Raw genomic sequence first — 20,953 nt, 5'->3', positions numbered from 1 at the left:
CGGGCCCTCCGGAGATGAGGCATCTGCAGGCAGAAATGATCATCTGATGGAACTCTCTGGAACAGCCAGAGCCCTATATCATTCTGCCGTTCGGCCAATTATGCGGAGTAACCGGCTGTCATGGTCATAAGATATTTTAACTATTACAGCAATTCTTAATGTAAGCTTTGAACTGTAGATTGCGTTTCTTAGTATTTCTAATCAGAAATGCGGTCACTCGAATATGTATATTCTATTACCCGGCCTAATTGTTGAGGCTAACCCAAATACGGAATTTCAAATCTTTCCAGTACACAACTGAAGATGCTCCTATTACGGCCTTTGCACAGATTTAGCGCCTCATGATTGCTTTGGGTTAAATTGCACACACCCTTGGACTTTGCGTTTTGGGGTTCGGTTGTGGATCGGTTGTGGCCGCATCGGGTAATGCTGACATTGGCTCTGTGTACCCAAGCCTTGGACCCAGTAAAAGGCCGTCCAGCCACTTCTCATGTGTGGCACTGGGGTTGGAACTCTGCTATAAGTACTGCAAAATGGCCCTTGTAGTGTGTAAGAATTTATTCTACGGATATTGCTGATATTGCTGATTGATCAGAGTTGAGTCATTTGACTGTTCTGTAGTTTCGGCATTTGAATTGTGTCAAAAAGATCCAACCAGGTCCCGAGGCGTGTACCTGACTCAAAACTTGCAGCATTCCACGCTGTTTTAAGCTTTTCCGCCTCTACCTTTAACAAAGCTTGTGTTGTCTTGTTAAAGTTACGACTATTCCACAAGAACACTAGCGTTTCTGCTTTAGATTTTGGTACTTACTACAGGCCACTGATAATACTTGCGAGATCCTTTTACAGGTCTTTTTGGTCTTTTTATTCGTCATTTTGAGCCTCTCCACATCGATAGGGTCTGACCTTTGCAGCCTTCAGGAGATCATCCTGTCGCTTAGCTGAAACCTCCGATTTGCTCGATGGAAAGATTGACTTCGAAGCGACAAATGGGAAGGTCTGTGCTGTCACTAAGACTGCTTGGCCAGGGCTCTGGGGCAAGTACAGCCGAGCCAAAACCCGAGACAGTTGCATCTCCGCCAGATGAAACAGGAGCATCACCATCTGCCTCTCAAGACAGGATCATCGCACTCAAAAGTCTAAACAGATATCTTAGCAAATATACTTCAAAGCGGGGAATAGAGCGTTCAAATGTGCTACGAATTCATTTTATTCCGGTTCTTCTACAACTACAAAGTTTCCCAGTGAATTCACGATATTGGGGAATGGTGTGTTCGACCTTGACTAGATGGTGGGTTGAGATCCTCACTGCGCTCAAAACAGATCTCAAAATGCCTTCTAGCGATCGGTCTGTGCACCTGGAGTGTCTGTCTAAGATCATTTCTCGCAGAGAATGGTCTCTAGCCCAAGACTTTGCCAAGGTATACAGAGACCTCCTCACACAAACACTAGAGTATGCCATCAAAAGACTTGATTCCAAAAAGATCAGTCTTTCTGCGAGTGCTTTCGTTGGAAAAGTGTTTGCATATGCCTTTTTCAATCTTCCAGGAGCGGCTGGTGCTATGTTGTTTCTTTTGGGAGTGAAAATAGATGCTTTGGACACTGTCAAAGACACGCTGCTGCAGCAAGCGCAAGCGCAATCTCCTCTCGATCTGCTGAACAGCCAGAATAGACCTCCCAAAGTGGAAGATGAGCAGATAGATCTCGATAGACTGCAGACTCTGTTCAAAGCTGCTTTTCCCGAGCATGTTTCTGGTCTCATAGGCTCAAAATCTAGATTTGAATCTTCCAAAAACTTGCTAAGGGTTGAAAAGAAGTTTTTGAATGCAGTGCCTCCACCCAGTGATCCGGTGAAGGGTATCAATGATCCCAAGGGACTTTGGGTTCAACGGTGGAGCTGTCTCGATAACAATGACGTTTTCTTCTCCTTTCTCAGGCATTACCTCAACCTTTGCGGTTGGTATTTGAGATCCACTGCCACCCATAGTCTCCGGAACGCAGCGCTTTGCTGTCCGGGATTTACAATCATTTTGGCACATTTGCACTCTTACACCGAGATCCAGGTCCAGCGGCGTGGTTCAGCTCCCGCAAAGCGCGACGGATTCACAGATCTGAAGATCCCTGTTCCATTCCTCAAATTTTTGAGGGCACTGAGGGATCTTTGCTTTAACTCAGTTGACGACTACGAATCCGCAATTGTGCCAATGGTGTGCAAAAGTGTTGATCTCATTCTCGGTAGAATAGCTTCCAAAATTTCGGTCTTCGATACCGAAAAGTGCTGCATGGTGTTAGATTTGCAATTCGAGTTTACAACATTCGTTTACCAAACAAATGATTCCTTCTACACGCAGTTCATTGACTGGCGGTTTTGGCTCAAAGTTCTTGACAGAATGACCTCTTGCGATAACCTGACGCTCGAGCTGAAAGGTCTGTCTTACCTCTTCAACTCCTGGGACATGATAGCGGATCAGCAGGAGTTTGTCAACTGGACAATGTCCAATTGGTTCAAGTACTTTTGTCATTGGCAGCCTCTTGTTAGGACATATTACCACAGGCTTGTTTGTTGGAGACTGATGACTAACGGCAACAACACTCAGAACATTGTCTCGAATCGACTCAAAAGCTCACGGAAGAAGCTGGTAAATCACATTTTACAGTTTGACGGCACGGGCCTGTCTTCTCCACACGTGAAACTTCCCAGTTTTGAGCCCAGCTCTCCGATCATCAACCGCAAGATGGTAATTTCCCCGATCGCCGGAAATTGGGAGCAATTTCAGCAACAACTGTTAGTCGGGTCTTTTGATGAGAACAAGCCGTACACTTCAGACCTTGTATCTTTTAGCAGAAGTTTCACGACGACGCATCCATACGAGATCTTTGACGAATCGACATACACCACGGGCACTTCTACGCCTCAGAGAACACCCTCATCGACTACGTTGACGTCTATGTCGAGTTCAACACAGTCCAATGTGAGTCTTTACAGCTCGGTGTTCAAGTTCTTCAAGAAGGGCATGAACCACGATGCTAGTGATCTTGGTGATGCTGTGAAGGCCAAAGGCAAAAGCAATGCCAAGTCGAAGGATGAAAAGGAAGATACCCATTTTGCAAAAGCATTTAGCTCACTTTCCCTTTCGTCAAGATCCTCATCGCCATCGGTCATGAGCACCAGAACTGCAAATTCACCTCCTTCATCGTACTCCTCCTTTGAGGAGCTCTTCATAGACGAGGAGTACCCAGCCGTGGAGTCTGCGCTGGGCGAAGACTACATCGTCAGTCCCGACTTCAAGTTTGGAGAAAGGACCCCGGATGTGTATCGTCAGCAGTACAAATTCGAGCTTGTAATTGATGACCTCTCAATGGGCAGACAGATTGACCTCGTCAACAGATTGAACGGAAACCTGAGACTGTCGGGCGTTGCCCCAACATCCATCCCTCTAGACCAAGTGCCGGCCCCAAGGCTGCCCAAGTCACCTTTCAGTGAGAGTCAAGATGCCTTTTTCGAGCTGGGATTCACTCCTTTCAAGCCCAAGATGAAACACGCCTTGGATCTAAACCGGATGAATAACTTGGGAAGGTCTTTCGCAGAATGGAATTTGTGTGTTGAGCAGTTTGAGATGTTCATGAACAGCCATTACGACTTTCCATTATTAGACGTTGAATCTCCTAATAAGTTGAATGGATATTGAACGGTTACTGATCAATGCCGAATTTCCATGTCAACGCTTATTCATCCCCCACTACCCATCAGATAAATCACACCTACGGCACTGTTAGTCGTTTGGATTTGCCATTGCATCTATTGTTACCATTTGATTATAATTATAATCTCCATCACGTTGTTTTATTTGTGCCTATTTATCACCGGGACGTTTACTTCGGGGGGTCAGATGACCCTACATACAGTGTCGACCCCCACCTTCATGCCATTTTTCTAGGTTTATTTTTCTATTTATTGGTTCATTCATATTTATTTCGTCAATCTCAACCCGATTATGAGCAGGATTGGATTCTTGTTTCAGGTTTCGTCATACAATTTGCCCGTAGAGCATTCGCGTAGTCATCTCTGGTCCAGAAGCGAGTCTAAAGTGTCAAACATGCCTTCCTGTTTAATGCCTGGCTCTTTCTTGATTTCTGGTTCCTTATTGATAATAGGCTTTTTGGTTACAGTAGGTTGGTCCATCTGCGAAGTAAGATAATACCACATGAAAACGGCCACTATAACACACGTAGAGCTGCTGACCCCCCAGAACAGTGCTACTCCCATCAGCAGACTGAGAACGCGATGTTCAAACACAAACTGGCGGAATCCGGACCATTTGACCTTAAAAGTTAGCAAAGCAGTTTGCGGTTCGTTCAGCACCATCAAAGAGGGCGTATTGAATTCAAGAACCAGTTTGGAGTTCCGCAAATTGGCGATATTCGTTTGGCTGAGACTGTGGCCCACTTGGAAGCAAGGAACGAGCACGAGAGCGTGTTTAGTGCCAAGATTCTCGACACCACGGTTTATACTCGAGGAAAAGTATCGCGTAAATACAGGCGGCATAAACGGGCGCAGAACTGGCGGAATCCAGCCGAATTCCTCCCCGTGGGAGGTATCCTTGAGATTGCCTATGCATTTCTGGGGGAACCATGCTGACTCGGATAGCAGTACCCCCGAGGTACTAAACTGGTTTTGTGCATTGAAATAATTCCAATTAGGAGATAAAGGAAAAGACTTCTCCCCAAAGCGAGCTGGGGTTTCGTCGCGGTTCGTGATTGGCCAGACATGTGCGAATTTTGATTTGAAAAGTGCGCTCTTACTGACGTCTAGCTCAAACGGCTTCAGTTGGTGGTTTAAAGTATTATCGCGAACAATGCTGATCTTGACCCCGACAGTTTTGAACGAGAGATCGCTTAGAGATGCTGAGTCAGTCTCTGCAAAGTCTGAGATTGACTGGACCTTTAAGTCGCACCAGCTGGTGAAGTCTAATGCGATTTCATAAGACATCTTACCGACATCAACATCACCACCCTTGGAACGCATTTCTTCCACAACATCACCAAAATTCAGAATCGAAAAAGCTCCATGCTTGTGAAGTCTATAATCGAATTTCAGCGGGATTGCAACCTCCGGGATCGGAATAAGGTACTGGTAGAACCGAAGGTACATAATCACAGACCATGGCAGCAACACGAATGTGGTGGCCACCACCAGAATCAACACGTATATTGTTGTTCTGGTGAGAGTCACCGGAATGGTCACATTGAGTTGCATTGGCAGGGATTGCGCAGTTCGCGTTCAAGAATGCTGCGAATGTATTATAGACGTATCGCAGACAACGCGAGGAAACTACTCTTAGCAACAAATGTCAACTAGGCCTCATCACGTTTCCCAAAAGGGAAAGACCATACAAAACGCCAAAGGTGATGGCTAATGGATATAAAAATCGAATTTTTAGATAGTTTTGGGTAATGAAATCACGTGTTTGCCCGAGTTTATGTTTATGTATACATAAATGAGTTTTCAATACTTTTATTATCATTATTTTTCATGATTGTATTCTTGGTAGTGATTAGTGCGCAATTAAGACACCAGAGGATGGTAGATAGTGGTAAGAGTGCATAGGCCATTGTGCTTGGTCTCCTCTGGTAGTTCCCAATATAATTTCCAAAGTGCTTGTTAGAACCAAATTTCTTTTCATTGGAGTCAACGCGAAAACACTTTTTCAGAAGCTAATTGAGCTCGAATACAGATACAATTGAAAAATAGTCAGACCCCCATGCGGCGAAAATATTGCGATTGCACGCAAGAATATTATGCAGCCTCACCAGTTCTCCCCATCAAGACGTTCATCCAACAAGTCTTCTCCTGCGAATCCATAAGACACGCACTTTTGCTGAGGCTTTCAAGTTCAGCAAACAAACACACAGAAACTATCCATCACAAACACAAAATGACAATTGCTTTTCAGGAACAAACTGACGACAAATCGCATCAGAGCGTGATGTCTGTCAGAATTTCGATCCAGTGGCCTCCAGCTGAAGCCAACGAAGAGACCACCACAATGGTTCTGACAACTCCAGGAGCTCACTACGTCGATTTGAGGCCTCTCAAAAACTCTCTGTCTGTCTTCCCATACCAATGGAACTGGGCAATGGCAGGAGAAGAAGTGGTGATTGCCGAGAACGAGATCGAGTTCAGCCACGAGTTCTTCAACTCAATGTCTATCATCAAAATGCAGGAGAACAAGCTCAAAGATATCGACGAGAAGGTAGAGATGGGGGGTCGTGATATCGGCAAATTCCAGTCTTTGGAGAGCGGTGATCGCAGAGAAGACGGTGTAATGGTGAACCCCGATACTGGACTGGAACAGCCATATATCGAGATTTGGCGCAGTTTGAACCCGAATACTTCCACTCCAGCGAGTCAAGTAGCACTGGAGGGTACTACTAGTACAGTTAGCATATGTTTGGATGTGACTACAGACAGGTTTGTTGGACGTTATATTCGAATTGGTAGCTGGGGACAGGGCGTTCTATGGGACAAAGAGGATAGCACCAACTGGGCGCCCATATCGACAGTTAGGTCGTTCTATAACGGCTCAATATGGGAAAGTGTGCTTGCCACTGGCAATAATGCCACAGATTTCCCCGTGGACTTTGACGGGAGTGAAGGAGATGTTCTCAAGGTGGGCGATGTCGAATGGCGGTGTGTGGAGTTGGTATAGAAAGGGAGGGCGAAGGTGAGATAAAGCAAGAAATGGAGAAAGATATGAAAATAGCGAGTAGCATCTGACTTCCAGAAAGGCAATTGGAGAGTAATGGGCTTGACAAGGACTTTGAAAAACATTCTGAGAGTAGAGCAGCAGTCTGAGGGCTTGGTAGAACAGAGGTCTTATCATGGAAGAAACCCAAAATCTTCCCATCCACTCCAAAAATCCTCAGTTTGAACATCCGTAAAAGGTACCATCAGTTCCAGGTTTGCCTTCCTCATCTCCGGCAACTCGATCGGTGCCAAATTGTTCACAATATTGGGGAACTGTTGACCACTCTCACCAGTCCACGTAGAGATGTTGTTGATCATCTCATGTGTTCTTCCAACAAGGGAAGACAAATCAACTTGGTTATTTTGAAACCCGACGTCCTGTATCCTTTCCAAGCTGGAGTCGGAGAGCTTGCGCTTTTTGAAAGTGTTTGCACCGGAAACTCTGTGGTTTTGTGTTGGTCTGGCTCCAAACGAAGACTCTGGGCTCCAACTGTCTTCAATACCCGGAGTAGAATACGAGTAAGAAGTAAGTGGCACAGACGGACTGTGATTAGCTGTTGAAGTTGCTGTGCTTGGCAATTCTGGCTGGAGCAGAACCTCGGCTGAAAAGGGAGCCGGTTGGTGGGCCGGTTGATGAGCCGTTTGCTGAGCAACAGGTCTGGGCTCTTGCCTGGTCTCTGGAAGAGTCGAGCGCAGTTGGCTGGTGCTCTTTGCTCTCTCTTTGAGATCGTCATCTGGACCAAATGGAGGCGGATGGGCAAGCAGATGATTCAGCCCCTTTGGAATCGATAGTTTTTTGAGCTGGCCCTGCTTCTTTCTGAGATCTTCCTCCTCTTTTTTCTCAGCTTCGGTGGTTCGCATGTTCAACTTGATGTTTAGAGCATAGTTAGTTAGAGGTTTCCGCACCACAGCTGGCGGAAGACCTGGACTGCTGTTATAGATGATCTCGCTCGAGTCTGGACCACATCTAAGAATCAAGTTCGCCATGGTAGCATGCAAGAGATCGTCAAAAGTATCTCTGAAACTAATAGCATAACTAGTTCTCTCAGCCATCACATAAAGACAGACTGAGCATGATCTTAGATCGTCCAATCCGCGAAAGAGTGCTTCCGAGACTGTGGGCCGCGTGTGCTTGGAGTCGTCTCCCAGCTGGCGACGTCGATGGTCATCCACATTTCTTGTCAACCAAAGACAGTAAATCAGGGTGACACCTGCAACGAACATGGTGTGAATATGGACTATGGAATGACCCGTGACCGTACGCTGATGAAATGATTTGAGCGACTGACAGATTTGCCCTGCCGCAGCCTGGCACTCTTTGAAAAGTCTGTCTTCAGGGTCCAAAAGCTCCAAAAACGGCTGTATAAGAGTCCTGATTGACCGGCAGTAGTATACACTAAGCGTTTCATTCTCAATACCCTTTGTTCCAAACCCCTGGCATTCCTGGCGCCAGTTCTCCAGGTCTGCAAAATAGCACCGCACCTTGGGAAGCTGGTGTTTAGTGGCATTAGACTCAGGATTATTCAGATCCAGTTCCTCCACAAACTTAGCTTCAATACGGCGAATTTTGATGGCCTCATTGACAAAAATGGTGCCACTTTTGGTGGAATTGGCCTTGGACGGCTCATGGTCAAACATGGGGATGTCTTGATCCATTTGGCTTTCCAATAGAACATAGGGCTTCCCCACAGAAGATGCTATTGCCTTTTCTAGCAGATAAGTGCACCAGAAACACCGCATGCGCCGATCACGGAGATCCGGGTCCATGTTCTCGTAGCCCTGCCTGCGATGAAGGGCTAATGCTTTGCACTGGCGCATGGCTTCGCTAACCACGTCAAACAGGAAGAACGAATCTTTGTCTGTTCTGATCAGGTAAAACACCAGTAGAATCAGAATTTCCACTTTTTGCAGCGGAGTGATGTTCCGCAGCTTGGAAGCGTGCCTCAAAGCAGTAGAGAAGAATCCCGCAGGGGAAGGGCCTTTGTATTTCCCAGTAGTCATGTGCAATAGTGCTGAAATCGAAAATATCAGCCACATCCGTGCACAACTGAAGTGGAAATCATCATAGTTGTCGATTTCGTTGGCAAAATAGGCTCTGTGGAACTCCAATACATCTCTCTCCACTAGTAGAGGGAACTTGTACTGAAAAAGAGCAAAATATATCTCCAGCAGCTGTTTAGCCGTTTTGGGATCAATGTTGTTGATCGGAGGAACTTCCAAGAAATCTTGTAGTTGATAGTTTCCCAAAATGGACCTTCGGTAATCTTTCTCGTCAACGTGCAATCCGTCGATAGGAGGACTAGCAGCAGAATGGGGACAAGTCACTGGAACCATGGTATATTTCGGCAACGGAACTCCCATAGAAGCCTTCTGTTCTAAAAGTTTCTGCAAATGGCATATTTTCTTCTCCAACATCAACACGTTCGAATTCGAGGTCATTCCATACTTCTCTGGCTGTTCGCATTTGACACCAGCCTTGAGACAGGTACTACACGAAGGAAGCTGATGGTCACACTTTTGCTTTCTTTTCTGACAGAAATAGCACGAGGTGGACCGGCCTTTCTTGTCACAGTCTCTAGAGCCGCTAGGCGTATCTAGCGGAGGAGAAGTTCCTTGTCTCAACGCCATTTTGTTGCGATCTGTACCTCAGGCAATTAGCTCTAGCAGAAAGCAGCGGTACGAGCGGAATAAAAAGCAGCGAATGCGAATCAAAGCCTATATTCAAAACCCAACTCAGTTGGCGGCAGAGTCTCCAATCGGCTGAGAGTATTTACCCACCCCGAATAGACTCCGGGGCAGTGCCACTACTTGCCTATCTAACCATCAACCGGCTCTGAAAGAGGGACACCCCCCGCAGAAGTCGTGGGTGACCCATGTCTATGCGGTTCTCTGTAAACCAGCGGCTATTGACCCGAGTTTTGGGCGTCTAATTTTCGCTATGTGACTATGTGTTTATTTATCGTTTGTCTCATGGGTATCGTCTTCAGAGTCCAACAGTCTGTACTTCTTGCGCGTCTTGCGTTTAGCCCGACTCTTGCGGGCCTGTTTCCGTAGTATGACCATGGCACTTCTGCTTGTGTCAGGGTTGGCTTGGTCCTGAATCTTCTGTGCCAAAATCTCTCGTGCAATTTTGCGGTTTTGATCTCTTGATCGCGTTGCCTGCGACGTGACCACTATCCCCGTAGGTATGTGCGTCAGCTGAACCTTGCTGTTGGTCTTGTTGATCTTCTGACCGCCCTTGCCGCTGCCTCCCTTTATGAACTTTTCCTCGATCTCATTTTCATTGATCTTAGGTCGAGGTGGCATCTTGTTGGCTTTGGGAACTTTGATTCGCGCGATCTTGGCCGCTATCTGCTCGATTTTGTCCTCTTCTCCAGCTTCGTTTAGCATCCTCCACGAGTGATGAAAGGGTCTTCGCACAGCCATCCACCTGGTGTGAAACCACATAGATCTTTGCACACATCGCCCAGCAATTGTGCCAAATATCCGCATTGCGTATTTGCGACAACAAGCTGAATGAAAATCTAGGGTGCCAGAATGGTTCACTTCAGTCTCGACCTTTGGGCGGCTATTTCTGTGCGCCGCACTACAAAATCAAGCGTCAAGAAGAAATCACCTTTTTTGGAGCAAATTTGATAAAAAATGTTTCAGACTTCTAATTTATAAACCTCTTGCTTATATACTTTCTCACGGCTTTTTTTCCTAATTAAACTAGCCCACAACCACATCCTGCCATATCAAGCTCTGATTGGTCAGATTAAACTAGCTTGTGCACGACCTTTCATCTCTGAAAAAAGTCAACGGGCGCTTGACGAGAACTGGACTTTCTAGAAATCAAATTATCCACACCAAAGGCAAACCCTAAAGCCCCAGAGATGTTAGCGAGGATTCAAAGATCGGGGTTTCACACATCGTCGGTGGCAAATGCCAAAGTGAGAGTGGCGCTCCAGACCAAACTAAGGAAGCCCATCATACCCACGCTGAACAATTTGAAGGTTCCAGATGACCATCCGTTGTGGCAGTTTTTTTCTGAGAAAAAGTTCATTCGTGACTCCAATGAGGTCAGATCTACCGGAAGAAGTTGGTCTGTCCAGGAGTTGAGGAGGAAGTCTTTTGAAGATTTGCACAAGCTGTGGTATGTGTGTCTTAAGGAATCGAACATTATCCTCAGAGAGAAGCATCTGCTTGATGGTATACGGTCGCAAAGCTCGTCTTTGTACGAAGATCAGGAAGGAGTTGTGCGCAAGTCCATGATCAATATCAGACACGTGCTCACCGAGAGATACCGTGCCTTTGAGAACACACAGAGCAGTCTCGAAGATGGCAATGCCCGCTTGGAGTATCTCGAGGAGTTCAGGGAGAGATACAACGAGGCCGACAATGTGGACACACAGGATTGGTTTGATCGTCTAGATCGTTTCCAGAGTGCAGTTTTTGGCATACCGGTTGTTCTGGATGATTCCATAAAGGTTGACGAGAAGTACCTCGAGGGCATCCGCTACCTCGCCGAGCTCAAGTACCACCGGTTCCAGAAAGAAGTTGGAAAGGACCTTGGAGAGCTCAGAGACATTGCAGAGATGTACGCCGTTTTTGAGGAATCGCCCAATGCTGCTGGAGTGGCTAGGGCTTGCGAAAAGATTGTTGAGTACAGGGAGGCTTCTGACTTCACAATCGAGAAAAGTAAGGAGATTGCCATTGTTGAGGAGTTTATTCGCGACAGAATCGCTCAGTATGAAGAGGAGACTCAGTAGGTGAATATAAAAAGAACTGTATATAGAAGAAGACTGTGATTGGTATCTTGAGTATAGTAAGTTATGGAGAAGGAGATGAGTTCTTGATAAATATTCTAGTCTATTAACATTTGAAGAAACCAACGTTTAGACCAGGAAACAACATTAGAGAAGAGTCACTTCTTTTATGAGTCCAATAAGGAATCATAGATTGAAGATATACAGCCCCAGACAGCTGCAGACATGAGAGTGAAACTTCGAGAGAGACGATCAAATTTAGTCAAAAGGACTCTAATGCCGAGCAAGTGAATCACATATTGATTTAGACACTGATAAAAGAGATCTTGAATCTCTTACCTCGCTAGTAGAGCATTGCATACCCCTTTAGCAACGTGTGGAAGTCATCACTCAACCAGTGAAAGCTATCAATTTCAAGCGATACAATCACGCAGAAGCTGGCCAGCATATACCCATGACATACGTACACATACTGAGGGCAAGTATGAAAGACATCTCGATTCCAGCAATTTCGCCTTGGACATTCAGAGAGAGCTATCGAAGCCTTTTCCTTACAGCAAGGCCCAACCCTAGCTTTCCACCTCCATGTCATCTCCGTCAACCCCACTTAAGCTCTCTGCAACAAACTTGATCCTTTGCGATATCTTCAGCCACTTCTCGCGATTGCTGTTGATGCTGATCCTCAATGCAGCACACTCTGCCTTCTTTGACTCAATGGCCTTCTCAAGCTCTCGGCAAGATGCAGACAGATTCTGCTTCCTGAACGTATAAGTCTTCTGGCCTTGTCTTCCATCAACTTGTGACGAATGTTTCACAACGTCTTCGATCTCGGCATTGTTGAACAGAGCGGATATCTGCGCAGAATCCAGCTTGATAAGCGACTCTGCCGATTTGAAGTTACGAATAAGCCTGTTCAATTGCAACTTTTTCCTGTAATCGCGCTTCAACCTATCAGTTGTCAATCGCAATCGCCTGTTTTCGCTGTCCATCTGTGTAACAAGGCCGCTCAACTGTGAGTCAATCAACATATCCATGTGCTCATTCTCAGAGCTCAGTCTCGAGTACTTGAGCTTCTCTAGTCTCACGTTCAACCCGAGTCGTGTCTGCAACCGTTCCAACGTCAGTGCCAATTCCTTCAACCTATTGGGATCTGCGGCTTTGCCGAGTTTGACACTATTTGAAACTGCCCAGAGTTCCTTTCTGAACTCGAGGTACTGCTCTATGTCCACATCGTACACCTTGCGTCTGTTGGCCACGATTGCTTCTATCTCGTTAGTTGCACGCCCAGAAACTGATATTCTCTCCATCGGATCACAAACTCACTATCGTCCATATTCGTTGCCACCCGGTTCTTAGCGTCACCGTTATGCATGGATATCAGTGTGTCTAGACACCTTTAGTGCATCCTGAAGACCTGAACAAGGTAGTGCACCTTTACCAAATTGCTCATCGCACGATTCGCTTCTGCCCTTTTTAGTCGGTCACCAAAGACACGACTTAGCCAGCTGTTGTAGAGAGACTAGCAACTGATCAAAGGCCACAAAGCGTGTTAACAAAAGGCAAATAAGAAGAGGACAATTTTGCACAGAGGTGTTTCTCATGTTCACTAACCAGGCCCTGATAATATCCTGCTTTCTGGCATCCAAAGGCGATGTTGATCTACTAGGCCGTGCTCTGGTTAAGCTGGCACCTCTTATATACACAGAAACAAACCTTTTGCTGCAAAATTCGGTCAATGGAGGGGATTATCCATACGATGAAATTCCATCGTTTTCGTTATATCATGTTCTTGGGGTTTTGGTGTGTTGGCTGCCGAAAACGTTACCTGCTGAGCAACACTCAGTGGTGCAACAGACGATAGAGGCTGTGACGCAGTATCACCTCCAGAACGATATCCACAAGCCTTTGGAGGCTAATTTGGAGAGTGTATTTGATGTAGAGGAGGTGTTGGCGGAAATAGTGCAAGAAAAGCCCGAATTGGCAACTTTGATTGATGTTAGCCCTGAGTCTGTGAGTGAACGGGCCAAGGCGGTATACCAGAGACTACGACTTGAATGCCGTGGATTGCAGTGGGGTCAAAATGTGTTGCTGGACACGGTTGGGCTGATCGAGGATAATAGTTGGACACTGAACATCGAAGAAGAGCCTAGGACATCCAGGAAGCCCAAAACACAGACGGAAATGAAGGCTTTGACAGACTCTATTCTTTTTGCATTTGCCAAAAGCAGAGTACTTGCTGTTGACACAGCAGTGCCAAATATCGCCATTTCACAAAATCTTCTACAAAGTATAGCCGGTTCATCTGAATCAGCTAGAAATTGGCAAGCTGGCCTACTTCAGCCATTACAGAAATTATCGCTGATCACCACCATTCCAAAACTTACGGATTGGGATTTGCTGACCGATAATGATGCCATTGACCAGTTTCTGCAGCCCTTGAATGATGCAAATGCCACTCAGCTGGTCTCCGAGGCCTTGATACCGTATCTTGACTATCATGGTTCCTGGATGGTTCTGGGGAAATGGCTGGAGCAATTCTGTAACTCCTCTTTGGCTGACGGAAACAATCTGGCGACGCTGGAGCAAAATTACGCTAAACTGACTACCCTTCTGTCACAATCAGTTTTGATTGACGAATTGTCGAATAACCATCCTGACGTCGCAGCCGAATTTGTGTGCCTTGTCGTCTCACAGATATATGTCTGTCCCGTGGTATCGCTCGAGATCTTCATGGCTATGAAACAGTGCCTCGCCTATTTGACTGGTTTACTTTCTTCAGATGAATCTTCGTTGGATTTTACACCTCATGACCTTCAAGATGCTCAACTCGCCGCGTTGACTGAAACTAAGAACGTTCGAGACGTTGGGCTGTTGCTGCAGGTCAAGCCTGCTCTGGGGTCAATTGAGTCGGCCGAAAGACTGGTGGAAAGTGCACAAAGATTGTATTCAAGCGGATTATCGGTGGTGGACATTCTTCAGCTCAGTGGGTCTTCGGAAGAGCTCCAGGCTAAGGAATTGAACAAGTTCTTGGCCAATGAAACCAGTGAACTTCATTCAGACGAACGCCAATGGGCAGCGGTTTTAAACTCGGTCTACTGGTTATTTGACAACACCGCATATTTCCGTAAAATGAAGAGATCCAGTCTGGATAAGGCTGTTCTCGAGCGTATTATGGATACTAGAAGTCTGCAAGTTGCTGGGGTGTTTCTTGAGTTTTCGCAAATGAAAGCCTCTGATTACGACCTCGTATTGTCTCAATACAGCTGGGGATTTTACAACAAAGCAACCAATCTGGATACGTCAATCGGATGGCTTAAGAGCTGTCTAGAGTGTCTGGACCTTTGGGATGCTGCTTACATCAGTCTGGGCGTTTCCACTCGTCCCGACGACTTCGTGAAACTCAAGGGCCTGGTAAGTTCGTTTCCCTTATTACTCAGATACAAAGTTTACTTTGAGACCGGGGTTCCGCTCACTCCGAAGAACCTTTATGAAATCCACGATGCTGGAAAAGTTGTCATGAAGATATTAGAACTTAACCTGAAAGCGTATCTTGATCTTGACCGTCTAGAACCTCTTTTTTTTCAATTGGAAATGGGGTTCTCTGGCATCAAAACTGACGCTGAGCCGGCTAGGCTCAGACTTCAGATGATGTGTTTGGAGTATGCTATGGCCAATCAGGACTTTGCGTTTTCCTCCAACTTATCTTTGGACTTGCTCTATGAGCCCTCTGACGCTGCCATTGCCCAGATCCAACATAGCTGGGCGGCCTTGTTTCAGGTGTGCAAATACACCTCGGAAGACGAACTGAGCGGAGGGTCTGCTCAACTAATGGTTCAGCTGAAAGTCTGTTCTCTTTTGCTATTGTATGTTCCTGTTGAATTCTACGGGGCTGTTTTAGCACAATGGCAGCTGTTGGAGTCGGATCTGGCACAGAGACATGACAGCGGCACTCAAAAGCCCAGGGAAACCGGTCTTAGCAGGATTCAGAGGTCGTTGAATTCAGCTGCGCTGGAGGTGATTGATGGTAACGGAGGGTTAATTAGTTGGGCTTTTGGAGCATCAAACTAGAAGCGAGGCAATTGCATGGGTGATTTTAAGCGGATGGTATCACTGGCTACACCTCTGTTGGTGAGCCAGTCAATAATCTTCAACTGGTTATGTATTTCTAGTCTCATCATTATATTGAACATGTCGATTGGCTGAATTTTGGGATACTCTCCGGGCCCTCAGTTGAATTCCTCAAGTGATCTGTATCAGTAGCCTGACCCTTTTTGTCGGTATTTCAGTCGTTCAGTTGGTTGCTTCACTTTCTTCACTCTCTACCTATTTTGCAGCCTCACGCTGCTGATTGATCCTATATGCAAACTCCTCCTCGTCATAACTCTCATCGTACTGCCTCCTGCCATCCATTTCGTCCATCTCGTCAATTGGCCTCCGTTCTTCATTCAGTTGCTCTATCGCCTGGTCTACCTCCACAAGGCTGTGGTAGAAGTCAATAACTTTCGAATGCGCCTTAACCTTTGCTGGGTGGAAGTTCAACACCTGGAGCCCTCTCCTCGTTGTAGCACGCGAAAGCGCCACATACGCTTGGCCATTCTCAAAAGCCCTGCGTAGATCAATCTTGACCTTACTAAGAGTCTGCCCCTGGGCCTTATGAATAGAGAGAGACCAGGCTAAAATCAACGGCAGTTGTGTTCTTGAAATTATTGGAACATCGTTCTCGTCGGCCATTTCAAACGTCTCAGTCTGTACTAACACTTCACGTGTGCTTCCGTCTGGTTGGATGAACCGAACCAATGGAAGACGAGCTTGCGATTTTGCCGCATCCAACTGACGCAAGAGCTCCACTTTGCGATCAAAATCCTCTCGCAGTTTCGTCCCTTCCGGGGTGTTCTTCACGAGATCTCCGAGAAAATCAAATACTGAGCCTTTTAAGGGATCCGAGGATTCCTTAGAATCTCCAGTGGCAGCGGTAGTTCCTGCTTCAACAGCAGCCTCCATCTCCTCTAGAGACATCTCATCCATTGCATTTGCGACGTTGAAGGTGGCTGGATCCACAAACGCAATCACCTTCCCCAAGGAACCGTTCACCAGCGTCTGGTCCATGTTCTTGACCAGCATCACCTGAGAATCCAGTTTGAGCTCCAGCAAAGCTGGAACCATAAGCGAATCCAGCATTTTGGCCCTAACCGCATCATCTGCAATCGATCCGGTATCATTGGCTCTATAAACAATGGAAGGACTTGGAATCGACCTAAGCCTGCGGCGATTCGCATCGTCAACCTCGCGTTTGGTAGGATAAAGCTCGGCAGCAACGATACCATTGTCGTCTCTTAAAGGTCGGCTTAAACTGTGAAATTTCACACAAGTCTTCTCCGAAACAGCACCTAGTCGGATTTCGTTCAACATATCTACGAAGTCAGAATCACCTTGTTGACGAAATACCTTCTTGAGCACAAGCGTGCATGTCACGCACTCTTTCCAGCTGGAGCTTTCGAAAGCGAACGAAACCTCGGAATCCCGAGAAGAAACAGGTGGAAGCTGGAAAAAATCACCACAAACGACGAGCTGGATCCCACCAAAAGGCTTAGTGTTCTTCCGCAGCTTCTTGGCTATGGCATTGAGCTTATCGAGTAACTCTCCGTTGATCATAGAAATCTCGTCTATCACTAACACCTTTGTTTTCTCCCAGCGGGTTCGGTGCTTTCGCGACCGTCTCACCTTTTTGCAAAGATCATCAACTGAGCCTTGTCCCAGTCCGATTCCAGCAAACGAATGAAGCGTCTGACCACCAATGTTACAAGCAGCCAGTCCAGTCGAAGCAGTCACAGCAACGGTATCAGGGGGGTGCTGGGCTCGCAATGCTTTGATCAAGGATCTCAACAACAGACTTTTTCCCGTTCCAGCTGAGCCCGTGTAGAACAGACTGACTCCGTGCTTGGCCAGCTCAACAACGCGTGTCTGCTCCGAGCTGAGCGTGATGGCCTGGACAGTCTTGACGTTGTTTCGGGGAGGCGTCTTCAGAACATTTGGTCGCTGGGTCAGCAGCTCGATCCTGGAGTCGGGCAACTCTGAAGGCTTCCCCTGAGGCTTTTTGGGAGTCTCGATTGAAGCGTTTACAAGAGCCTTCAGGTCGGGATATTCCACCCTCGCAAGGTCCAATCTGTTACGTTTCAGCAAAAACGGATTGTGAACAGGCGACAAATCGCGTTTCCTCTGGGACACGGCAAATGTTTCTGGCGACGAAGAGAGAACCACCACGGGGTTGGCGTCCGTTCCTGAGGAGGCAAGGGACTGGTCAAAGTCAGCCAGGTCAAACTCATCGAGGGTGAAAGATGCGACGCGTCGTAGCGCCTTGTTGGTGGTCATGTGGCGCAATTTGACCAACATGCAAAAAAAACAGATGAAAAAAGAAAGACAAACACCAGAAGCCTGGTTGTTCTGGAGGACGTGAAAAGAGGGAGCGGCTTTTGGTGAGGTGGTGAACTTGAGTCGCGTTGGAATTGTCACGCCGCACGATGGCAGAGACAAGGGAAACGACAAGAGAGAGACCAGAACACGTGATAAAACAACGGCAAAATGCACTTTTTGCTTGAATAAAAGGTATATTGGTTGTTCCATGAAGTAAACATATTGCTAGAGAGAGAGAGAGATAGAGATCACTGGTGCGAAGCGATGGCAGAACAATAAAGGAGGAATAGTGCTGGGTATAGAGAGAGATTTGTGAGTGAGACCAGTTAGGAAGGATCACTGGCTACCATGACTTGATCTCAGACGGCAATAAGCATAGTGGGCCACGATATTATCCACCAATAGCATTATATTGAGAGGCAAGGAAGTTGCTCAAACAGTCGCCTTTTTCATTAGTAAAATTAATAGATCGACTAATGCTACAGCATTGTATACCGTATAGTATATTGATAATGGATAAGCAGTGGACCACCCAAAACCACTATTAGAGACCACTAGCGAGTCGCGACCATTCACAAATTGATCTAGATGTAAACAATCGCAAGTTGGATCCCAAGTTTAATATTTGATCAGCTGAATTACTAATACCAACAACACCAAATTTTTCAAATAAGTACCCAGATTGGACACTATCATGATTCACACAATGACTCGATGACCTCATGATAGCATCTCGCCTAGTTAGGCCGAACACGAGTTGCATAAAACCGTCAGAACGCGATAGAATGCAGAAACCCAGTTAATACTACAAAGTTCATTGGTTCTGGATGTTTAAATTCTGGTGTGTTCTTATTCTCATTCTGATTCCCTTCACTCGTCTTCTCGGTATATCATATCCCGGACATTTCATTGAGCAGTGTGCATGCCCGGGGACCGGGACTCGCAACGATCACGATGCCCGGGTGTGGAAACGGTCTAAAGGATGAGAAAAAGGTGTAGCAATGAGGAGAGTCCACAATCTCCAGTCACGAAATGTTACATTTCAATCAATTGCCGCTTGTATATCGGTGAAGTCGGGGTCTGAAATTTCGTGCCTCACCTCACTTAAGCCTCACTAAAGCCAATAAAGCCTAAAATCTCCAGTTTCCGATATATGCATACTTGTCAACGTGCACACTTTGATTCTCACTAATCTACAAGATTGTTCGCTACATAAAATGACATCACACCACCAATTGACACTATATACTTCCGCAACAGCCCACATCGTCCACGCCACGTTCTGTCGCGATGCATCCTCTGTCAGATGACGCTTTCGGCAAATTTTTCGCAGAGTGATCATCGGATGTGTCCCAGACGAAGATGAGGAGGCAACAGAACTGCCCAATTGCCACCCAAAAACTATAGGAAAGGAGCATAAATAGGATGAATTGTTGAGCTGCTGTCCAAGTTGATTATTAATCCTTAATTCCAGCTTTTTTCCCCATTTATTCCGGGCTCTTATCGCCCATTACTATCATCACCTGTTATTTGTCGTGTGTAGCTCAAGGTCGTGTGTCAGCCCAGTGGATGACCCCGGGAAACAGGCGGCCTCATCGCTGTCCGTATAAATATGACTGTTTCCCCCTCTTCCGGGTTGCCTCCTTGCTAGTGAGAACAAGGAACATAAACCTACTTATTTTCACAACCACTTATTAAACATGGCTATTACTGTTGGAATCAACGGCTTCGGTCGTATCGGACGTCTTGTCCTGAGAATTGCCTTGACCAGATCAGACATCAAGGTTGTCGCTGTCAACGACCCTTTCATCACCGCTGACTACGCCGCTTACATGTTCAAGTACGACTCCACCCACGGAAAGTACAAGGGTGAGGTTTCCGGAAAGGACTCCACCCTTACCATTGACGGTAAGGACATCACCGTCTTCATGGAGAGAGACCCAGCCAACATCCCATGGGGAAAGTCTGGCGTTGACTTCGTCATTGACTCCACCGGAGTTTTCACCACCCTGTCTGGTGCCCAGAAGCACATTGACGCTGGTGCCAAGAAGGTTGTTATCACTGCTCCTTCTGCCGATGCCCCAATGTTCGTCGTTGGTGTCAACGAGGACAAGTACACCTCCGACCTCAAGATCGTTTCCAACGCTTCGTGCACCACCAACTGTCTTGCCCCATTGGCCAAGGTGCTCAACGACTCTTTCGGAATTGAGTCCGGTTTGATGACCACTGTCCACTCCATAACCGCCACCCAGAAGACTGTTGACGGTCCATCCCACAAGGACTGGAGAGGAGGAAGAACTGCCTCTGGCAACATCATCCCATCCTCCACCGGTGCCGCCAAGGCCGTTGGTAAGGTCATCCCAGAGCTTAACGGTAAGTTGACCGGTATGTCCATCCGTGTCCCAACCACTGATGTTTCCGTCGTTGACTTGACTGTCAACCTCAAGACCCCAACTACCTACGAGGAGATCTGCTCCACCATCAAGAAGGCCTCCGAGGGAAAGCTTGCTGGTATCCTTGGTTACACCGAGGACGCTGTTGTTTCCACCGACTTCTTGTCCGACAACAGATCCTCCATCTTTGACGCCAAGGCTGGTATCCAATTGACCCCAACCTTCGTCAAGGTCGTTTCTTGGTACGACAACGAGTACGGTTACTCCACCAGAGTTGTTGACCTGCTCGAGCACATTGCCAAGGCCTAATCAGTTTCTATCTAGCGTTTATACAACAGATTTGAGAAAATCAGAGACTCGTAGAGATGTAGTTGTAGTGGGCAGAGCTGGTTTACATGTTTAACTCGTTAATGCTCGGCGTCTGACCTCAATTACTACGGAGAGCATTGCTTTGTGTTCCATGATTCTTATACCCATGAAACAACCAAAGTTTTTTTTATCCGGAGATCTTTTTTGTGGAATTTAGTTGGCAATCCAGGGCCCAGGCTTTGAGGTCGTGTACTCTGGTTAGGATATGCTGGTGCACGATTGCGGCTTGCGACAGCCCGAAAGTGTCAACATGTTGGAAATTGTGGTATTTCCAGGCTTTTTAA

The 20,953-nt window shown here is 46.6% G+C and overlaps 11 protein-coding genes across 11 annotated transcripts; 6 read left to right on the top strand and 5 right to left on the bottom strand.

Annotated features, from left to right (window-relative positions):
• Nucleotides 1–962: 962 nt before the first annotated feature.
• KUCA_T00004305001 (uncharacterized protein) lies at nt 963–3,689 on the top strand (the record flags this gene model as incomplete). The annotated part of the gene is made up of 1 exon (XM_022601026.1): nt 963–3,689. One exon carries the CDS (start codon nt 963–965, stop codon nt 3,687–3,689), a length of 2,727 nt encoding a protein of 908 aa, XP_022460313.1.
• Nucleotides 3,690–3,703: 14 nt separating this feature from the next.
• KUCA_T00004304001 (uncharacterized protein) lies at nt 3,704–4,060 on the top strand (the record flags this gene model as incomplete). Its single annotated transcript, XM_022601025.1, has 1 exon — nt 3,704–4,060. The coding sequence occupies one exon, from the start codon at nt 3,704–3,706 to the stop codon at nt 4,058–4,060; it is 357 nt and encodes a 118-aa protein (XP_022460312.1).
• On the bottom strand, nt 4,061–5,257 carry KUCA_T00004303001 (uncharacterized protein; the record flags this gene model as incomplete). The annotated part of the gene is made up of 1 exon (XM_022601024.1): nt 4,061–5,257. One exon carries the CDS (start codon nt 5,255–5,257, stop codon nt 4,061–4,063), a length of 1,197 nt encoding a protein of 398 aa, XP_022460311.1.
• A 505-nt stretch (nt 5,258–5,762) lies between these two features.
• KUCA_T00004302001 (uncharacterized protein) lies at nt 5,763–6,710 on the top strand (the record flags this gene model as incomplete). Its single annotated transcript, XM_022601023.1, has 1 exon — nt 5,763–6,710. One exon carries the CDS (start codon nt 5,763–5,765, stop codon nt 6,708–6,710), a length of 948 nt encoding a protein of 315 aa, XP_022460310.1.
• Nucleotides 6,711–6,880: 170 nt separating this feature from the next.
• Nucleotides 6,881–9,376, bottom strand: KUCA_T00004301001 (uncharacterized protein; the record flags this gene model as incomplete). Its single annotated transcript, XM_022601022.1, has 1 exon — nt 6,881–9,376. One exon carries the CDS (start codon nt 9,374–9,376, stop codon nt 6,881–6,883), a length of 2,496 nt encoding a protein of 831 aa, XP_022460309.1.
• A 324-nt stretch (nt 9,377–9,700) lies between these two features.
• On the bottom strand, nt 9,701–10,240 carry KUCA_T00004300001 (uncharacterized protein; the record flags this gene model as incomplete). The annotated part of the gene is made up of 1 exon (XM_022601021.1): nt 9,701–10,240. One exon carries the CDS (start codon nt 10,238–10,240, stop codon nt 9,701–9,703), a length of 540 nt encoding a protein of 179 aa, XP_022460308.1.
• Nucleotides 10,241–10,623: 383 nt separating this feature from the next.
• KUCA_T00004299001 (uncharacterized protein) lies at nt 10,624–11,499 on the top strand (the record flags this gene model as incomplete). The annotated part of the gene is made up of 1 exon (XM_022601020.1): nt 10,624–11,499. One exon carries the CDS (start codon nt 10,624–10,626, stop codon nt 11,497–11,499), a length of 876 nt encoding a protein of 291 aa, XP_022460307.1.
• Nucleotides 11,500–12,065: 566 nt separating this feature from the next.
• Nucleotides 12,066–12,803, bottom strand: KUCA_T00004298001 (uncharacterized protein; the record flags this gene model as incomplete). Its single annotated transcript, XM_022601017.1, has 1 exon — nt 12,066–12,803. One exon carries the CDS (start codon nt 12,801–12,803, stop codon nt 12,066–12,068), a length of 738 nt encoding a protein of 245 aa, XP_022460306.1.
• A 292-nt stretch (nt 12,804–13,095) lies between these two features.
• Nucleotides 13,096–15,564, top strand: KUCA_T00004297001 (uncharacterized protein; the record flags this gene model as incomplete). The annotated part of the gene is made up of 1 exon (XM_022601016.1): nt 13,096–15,564. One exon carries the CDS (start codon nt 13,096–13,098, stop codon nt 15,562–15,564), a length of 2,469 nt encoding a protein of 822 aa, XP_022460305.1.
• Nucleotides 15,565–15,819: 255 nt separating this feature from the next.
• On the bottom strand, nt 15,820–18,117 carry KUCA_T00004296001 (uncharacterized protein; the record flags this gene model as incomplete). Its single annotated transcript, XM_022601015.1, has 1 exon — nt 15,820–18,117. One exon carries the CDS (start codon nt 18,115–18,117, stop codon nt 15,820–15,822), a length of 2,298 nt encoding a protein of 765 aa, XP_022460304.1.
• Nucleotides 18,118–19,607: 1,490 nt separating this feature from the next.
• On the top strand, nt 19,608–20,609 carry KUCA_T00004295001 (uncharacterized protein; the record flags this gene model as incomplete). The annotated part of the gene is made up of 1 exon (XM_022601014.1): nt 19,608–20,609. The coding sequence occupies one exon, from the start codon at nt 19,608–19,610 to the stop codon at nt 20,607–20,609; it is 1,002 nt and encodes a 333-aa protein (XP_022460303.1).
• Nucleotides 20,610–20,953: the final 344 nt, after the last annotated feature.

The sequence above is a fragment of the Kuraishia capsulata genome, genomic scaffold (genome assembly GCF_000576695.1).
Source record: "Kuraishia capsulata CBS 1993 genomic scaffold, Kuraishia_capsulata_scaffold_5, whole genome shotgun sequence".
Classification (NCBI taxonomy): domain Eukaryota; kingdom Fungi; phylum Ascomycota; class Pichiomycetes; order Pichiales; family Pichiaceae; genus Kuraishia; species Kuraishia capsulata.
Note: the sequence above shows the minus strand (reverse complement) of the source record. Positions and strands in the feature narration are given on the sequence as shown.